The sequence below is a fragment of the Haliotis rufescens genome, unplaced genomic scaffold (genome assembly GCF_023055435.1).
Source record: "Haliotis rufescens isolate VD_foot unplaced genomic scaffold, xgHalRufe1.0.p SCAF_21, whole genome shotgun sequence".
NCBI lineage: Eukaryota > Metazoa > Mollusca > Gastropoda > Lepetellida > Haliotidae > Haliotis > Haliotis rufescens.
Window position 1 is genome coordinate 12,385,893 of NW_025963902.1, and position 6,621 is coordinate 12,392,513.

The 6,621-nt window shown below is 42.8% G+C and overlaps 1 protein-coding gene across 1 annotated transcript; it reads left to right on the forward strand.

The window, feature by feature from the left end:
* The first annotated feature begins 292 nt into the window (after positions 1-292).
* LOC124117339 (uncharacterized protein YBL113C-like) lies at positions 293-2,886 on the forward strand. The gene is made up of 2 exons (XM_046479156.2): positions 293-330; positions 1,113-2,886. The coding sequence occupies exons 1-2, from the start codon at positions 293-295 to the stop codon at positions 2,884-2,886; spliced, it is 1,812 nt and encodes a 603-aa protein (XP_046335112.2).
* The last annotated feature ends 3,735 nt before the right edge of the window (positions 2,887-6,621 follow it).

Below are 6,621 nucleotides of genomic sequence, written 5' to 3' on the forward strand. Positions count from 1 at the left end.
AGTATCTTTCTTTATGTTTGACATGTCAATCGGTGATCGCTTGCATAATTTCAGTGTATTTGTCATGCATTTGGCCACTTTTGACTTGAAGTTGCTGTATGCCGGATGCTGCTTCATCTTTTGGTTGCTGTACAGCAGAAATTCACACCTTCATAACCAAGAAAAAAACCATTCATGTTCTGAACATGGTTCACGAAGAAACAACATAGAACTAGACACCAAGAACACACAGAGTAAAAAGTTACCATTGTCCATCACTCGTTTTATTCATCAATAATAAGGCAGGGCTTCCATGACACTGCTCATGCTGCCAGATACCAGAATACCAGGGTAAGTTGGGTGATGTGGCCTAGCTATTAGTAGTTACATCTTCATGAATAATCTTTTACAGAAACATGTGACACATCCTGCGTAGTCATAAAACACTTTCCATGCCACTGAGACTATAAATACACGTCTGAACGATAGTACCGCACTGACTGTCAAAATTATTTTAAAGGTAAAAAGAAGAACAGAGTGAGCTTTGGCGGTCGCGCATTTCGAAAGCAGAACTAGTTCATGAATATAGGCATGTCACCGGAAATGCTGGTACCAGAAGTAGCGCTTCGCGAGACTTACGGGCCCTACTGCAAATGTAACTTCTGAGTCTACTGCGACTGTAAATTATCATGGTACTACGAATGCCACGGGCATAGATACTCATCCTCTCCCTTGTGCCCCCGCTACCTATTATTGCCACTTCAGCTGGTACTAATAAGTGTTCTGTCTTGTCTGGCCCACCATACCTACGTATTTCTATGCAGTAACAAATACTTTTAAAAGCAAATTATTACCTTAACAGTTATAAATCGAAAAATGAGTCTACATGTTTAATGCCATGTACCCTCATATATATATGAATTGAAGCTTGGGAATTGTATTTTTGTGTTCCGAATATATTGTAGTTTTAAAATATAATGAAAGGTCAAAATGTGATTTTTCACCCATTAGTTCCTTTGTAATGATTTGTCACATATACATTTGTTAAGCGCTAATTCCACACGACGCATTCTCAAATAGCGCGTCAAATTATCAACTTGGTCATCCGATCAGTGTACAATCTGTATTATCAGCTCCCTGGGGAGTATTCAGTCCAAGCCGCCTATTTGGAACCAGAAGTTGATGTATTCATATCATCATACTGATTACCCTACTGCCAATGTAACTTATGATGATACTGCTACTGACAATGTAACTTCTGATGCTACTGCTGCTGTCAATTTAACTTCTGGTGCTACTGCTACTGACAATGTGACTTCTGATGCTACTGCTACTCCCAATGTAACTTCTGATGCTAGTGCTACTGACAATGTAACTTCTGATGCTAGTGCTACTGACAATGTAACTTCTGATGCTACTGCTACTGCCAATGTAACTTCTGATGCTACTGCTACTGCCAATGTAACTTCTAATGCTACTGACAATGTAACTTCTGATGCTACTGCTACTGCCAATGTAACTTCTGATGCTACTGCTACTGCCAATGTAACTTCTGATGCTACTGCTACTGCCAATGTAATTTCTGATGCTAATGCTACTGACAATGGAACGTCTGATGCTACTGCTACTGGCAATGTAACTTCTGATGCTAATGCTACTGCCAATGATACGTCTGATGCTAATGCTACTCCCAATGTAACTTCTGATGCTACTGCTACTGTCAATGTAACTTCTGATGCTACTGCTACTCCCAATGTAACTTCTGATGCTACTGCTACTGTCAATGTAACTTCTGATGCTACTGCTACTCCCAATGTAACTTCTGATGCTACTGCTACTGTCAATGTAACTTCTGTTGCTACTGCTACTGTCAATGTAACTTCTGTTGCTACTGCTACTGTCAATGTAACTTCTGTTGCTACTGCTACTCCCAATGTAACTTCTGATGCTAGTGCTACTGACAATGTAACTTCTGATGCTAGTGCTACTGACAATGTAACTTCTGATGCTACTGCTACTGCCAATGTAACTTCTGATGCTACTGCTACTGCCAATGTAACTTCTAATGCTACTGCCAATGTAACTTCTGATGCTACTGCTACTGCCAATGTAACTTCTGATGCTACTGCTACTGCCAATGTAACTTCTGATGCTACTGCTACTGCCAATGTAACGTCTGATGCTACTGCTACTGTCAATTTAACTTCTAATGCTACTGCTATTGCCAATGTAAACTCTGATGCTAATGCTACTGACAATGGAACGTCTGATGCTACTGCTACTGGCAATGTAACTTCTGATGCTAATGCTACTGCCAATGATACGTCTGATGCTAATGCTACTCCCAATGTAACTTCTGATGCTACTGCTACTGCCAATGTAACTTCTGATGCTAGTGCTACTCCCAATGTAACTTCTGATGCTAGTGCTACTCCCAATGTAACTTCTGATGCTACTGGTACTCCCAATGTAACTTCTGATGCTAGTGCTACTGTCAATGTAACTTCTGATGCTACTGCTACTGACAATGATACGTCTGATGCTACTGCTACTGTCAATGTAACTTCTGATGCTACTGCTACTGTCAATGTAACTTCTGATGCTACTGCTACTGTCAATGTAACTTCTAATGCTACTGCTACTGTCAATGTAACTTCTGATGCTACTGCTACTGTCAATGTAACTTCTAATGCTACTGTCAATATAACTGCTAATGCTACTGCTACTGCCAATATAACGTCTGATGCTACTGCTACTGTCAATGTAACTTCTAATGCTACTGCTACTGACAATGTAACTGCTGATGCTACTGCTACTGTCAATGTAACTTCTAATGCTACTGCTACTGCCAATGTAACTTCTGGTGCTACTGCTACTGCCATGGTACTACTTATGCTAGTGGCATAGTTACTAATCCTCTTTCTTGCAGCTACGCTACAGCCACGAACGCTACTCCATCTACCAATGCCGTGTTTTTACCACACCTATTACTGCCACTTCAGCTGGTACCAATAAGTCTACTATCAAACTGGCCTACCATTGTCCTACATAGTTAGTTCTGTGAGGTAACAAATACTAATAAAAGCAAACGTTGGCAAACGTTGGCGTTGGCAATTAGTTGAGGTGTTCTTCAAAGTGTGCGTCACATTTGACTTTGACTGGAATGCAGGATAAACACGAACATGTATCACATAAACTAGAACTTGAAAAAAGGCGACAAAACGCTGTAGAATGATAGGAGTAAGGTTTTACACCTCTTTTAGCAATGTTCCAGCAATATCACGGCGGGGGACACCAGATATGGTTTCACACATTGTACCCATGTGGGGAATCGAAACCCGGTCTTCGGCGCGACGAGCGAACGCTTTAACCAATTGGCTACCCAACCGCCCTAGAGTGACAGGACGTCACAACAGTTGTATGTGCCAGTAGTCGTATATGTTTCCTCCTCCATTTGATCTTAAGATCCGGAATATGAACCACAGATTCTCCCTGATTATGATCCTTGGTTTGTCAACCAAACGTCTAATACCTGCATCATGTCGGGCCTCCCTCTCATACTGTGCATATGAAGCTGACATGATATGATTACCAAGTTGTCAGACTCTGCATTGTTCTCGGTGCCTTAGGTTTGGTACCTCCGAATTTGTTGACTGACATTAGGAGTGTACCGGGGTTTGCTACCAGGAATACAGCTCTTCTGACAATCTGGGTAATGCAGAAGGCTGCAGTGTTGGGGAGTCTTCACATTCTCCGAAAAGTTCTGGGTGGGTTTGACTAGGCAGCGCTTCCTGGGAGAAGTCCCATTCGCTGTCTGGGCTGCGTGTAGAGGGGGCAAGGGCTCTGAGCTGTTGATGAGTCTAACCAGCCTGACTGTGCCAGGATCACCCAAACCCTCTTTGCTGCATTTTTAATTTTAATCTGTAAATAATGATAACGCATTCTCAAATAACGCGAAAAATTAACAACCTGGTAATCGGATCAGTGTACAATCTGTGGTATCAGCTCCCTCGGGAGTATTCAGTCTAAGCTGCCAGAGTGGAGCCAGAAGTCTATGTATTATATATCATCATAACGATTACCCATTTGGAACAAGGCACAGTAATATTTATAACCCGTATTTCTGTGTGTTGCAAGTTCAAACCCTAGAAATAATGAGTGTCAAGCTTGCTGAACGCATTCACAAACCCACCTACTCTCCGCCGGCGGCGTTCCTTAACTGCACCTTTCAATGTGACTCGCTGTGCACATGATCACCATACACAATCTATTAATCATAAACTAACGGGCAAAAGAAACGCCACTAAACAATTGTCTGGTCTTAAACAAAACAGACGCAAAATTTAGTAACAGTTGATGTTTTATTATAAAAACAACAATTATTCAAAAACGGTATTTGAAAATGACAAGATAAAAAACCATGTACTTAAAGTTCTGCAGACACGTTCATCATGCTGAGTACACTTCCCAGTATTCAATCACACCAGCAAAATCGACGTCGATCTCTTTTAAAGTCCCGTGCTTCACACATGGCTCAGTATCGGATGTGACCCCCTCCAGAAACGATGCAGGCTCTAACACGACGTCGAACAGAGTACACGAGTCTCCTGACATCCAGATTAGGGATCATAGGCCGTTCGTCCTGCAGGGCAATTGCCAAGGCATCCCTCGTCAATGGCGGCTGTTGACGTTTCCGAATCCTGCGTCCGAGTTGGTCCAGAGGTGCTTTATGAGCGACACGTCCGGTGATCTGGCTGGCCACTGTAATACTGTCACGTTGTTGGCGTTCAGAAAGTCGCTAGTGACTCTGGCTGTGTGAGGGGTGGCGTTGTTTTGCTGAAACAGCGTTCGTGGGTGTTGTTGCAGGAAAGGCAGTACCACAGGCCGCAATACCTCATCAATGTAACGACGTGCAGTTTTCCGTCGATGATGACCAGATCTGTCTTCTGGTCCCCGCAGATGCCACCCAAACCGTGACACTTCTTCCTCCATAAGGCCCCACTTCTTGGACGCAACAACGTGCCGTCCGTTCACCAAGTCGTCGGTAGATTCGAACCCGCCCATGAGACTTGAAGAGCTGGCACCTACTCTCATCGCTGGATAGCACTCTTCCCCAATTTCTCTGCTGCCACTGCTGTACAGTCCTGGTCCACCTCAGTCTGTGACGTCGGTGTAGAAACGTTAACGTCATGCCCTTGAAAGGTCGATAGACCATACAGGCGGAGTCGTCTAGCGACGGTCCTTTTGCCGACTGGATGTCAACGGCTGTTTGCGGATGAAGACGTCACAGTTAGAAATCTGGACCTTAGGTGAAGCACCCGTAAATACCGGTCTTCCTGCGGGGTCGTGACCTTAGGTCTTCCACTCCTCGGTTTGTCTGCAGTACTGCCAGTTTGCCTGTGACGTGTGACAAGTGCGATGGTGCACTTGAAGCAGCCCATGATCCTGGCAAGGTGCTCCTGCGTCGCCTCCATTTGCAACATACCGATGGCCCTCTCGGCTCTCCAAACGGTTTCATGTGATGAGAGAGTACAATCCTGCTCATGTTTTATAAAAGAATCTCATACGGATAACTTTGTGCACATTTTGCATTATTTAGTGAATAAATTCACTTTTCTCGCAAGTCACGTGAAGCAAATGCACATGTTCACAGGGAATAGATAAGTTGCATTCCAGCTCCTTCCCAACTGTTTTCCTGCTGTTTGGCAAATTTGTTGAAAACTGACGACCATTATTTATTTGGTGGCGTTTCTTTTGCCCGCTAGTTAAGTAATGGAGAATCTACTCAAAACAAGACTCATCGGGGATTTCATCCCTCGGAATTATCCATTTAAAAACTCATTCTAAAGTACTCGTCATGTCAATGATTCAGTTACATTAAACGTGAATAGACATTGTTATATGGCAGTGTAATTTATTGTTAAACAATGATTGTAACGGTATCACATTGGACAATGATTAGTTGTCAGGAAAGTAGTACTATTTAATATAAGCTGTTGTGAGGAAGTTATTTTATTTAGATGCTCGTATTATCTGTAAACGTCCGGAATAGCATGGATGGATGTCAAGCGTTATAGAAACATGTGGAATATTTTGTGATGTTTAAGTAACACTGTGCTCGTCTGACACTGTGTAGAAAGATTTTTGTTTGTTTGTTTTTGTTGTTTAACGCCGTACCCAGCAGTATTCCAGCTATATGACAGCGGTCTGTAAATGATCGAGTCTGGACCAGACAACCCAGTGATTAATATCATGCGCATCGATCTACGCAATTGGGATACGATTACATGTATCAACAAAGTCAGCGAGCCGGAGCATCCGATCAGTGGAAGCTGCTGAGGCTATATTAGTGAAGCGGGCGCGTCCCTGTCTCATCTTACATTTCATCTCACATTGCATCAAGACCAGTTTTTATGTGAAGATCACTTCACTCAGTATTCCCAGCCTAGGCCTATCTCGGAAGATTGACTACTGTGACGGAATATTATTATCACAGAACTTTTTTGATATCCCCACACCCATCATACCTTGAATTTGATACTGCCACTGAATATTGTACTATCACTATATTGTGTACTGGCATTGTAATTGCTGTGCAATAATTTGTATTGAGACTAATTTGCAGTGCTTGTTTCGAAACCT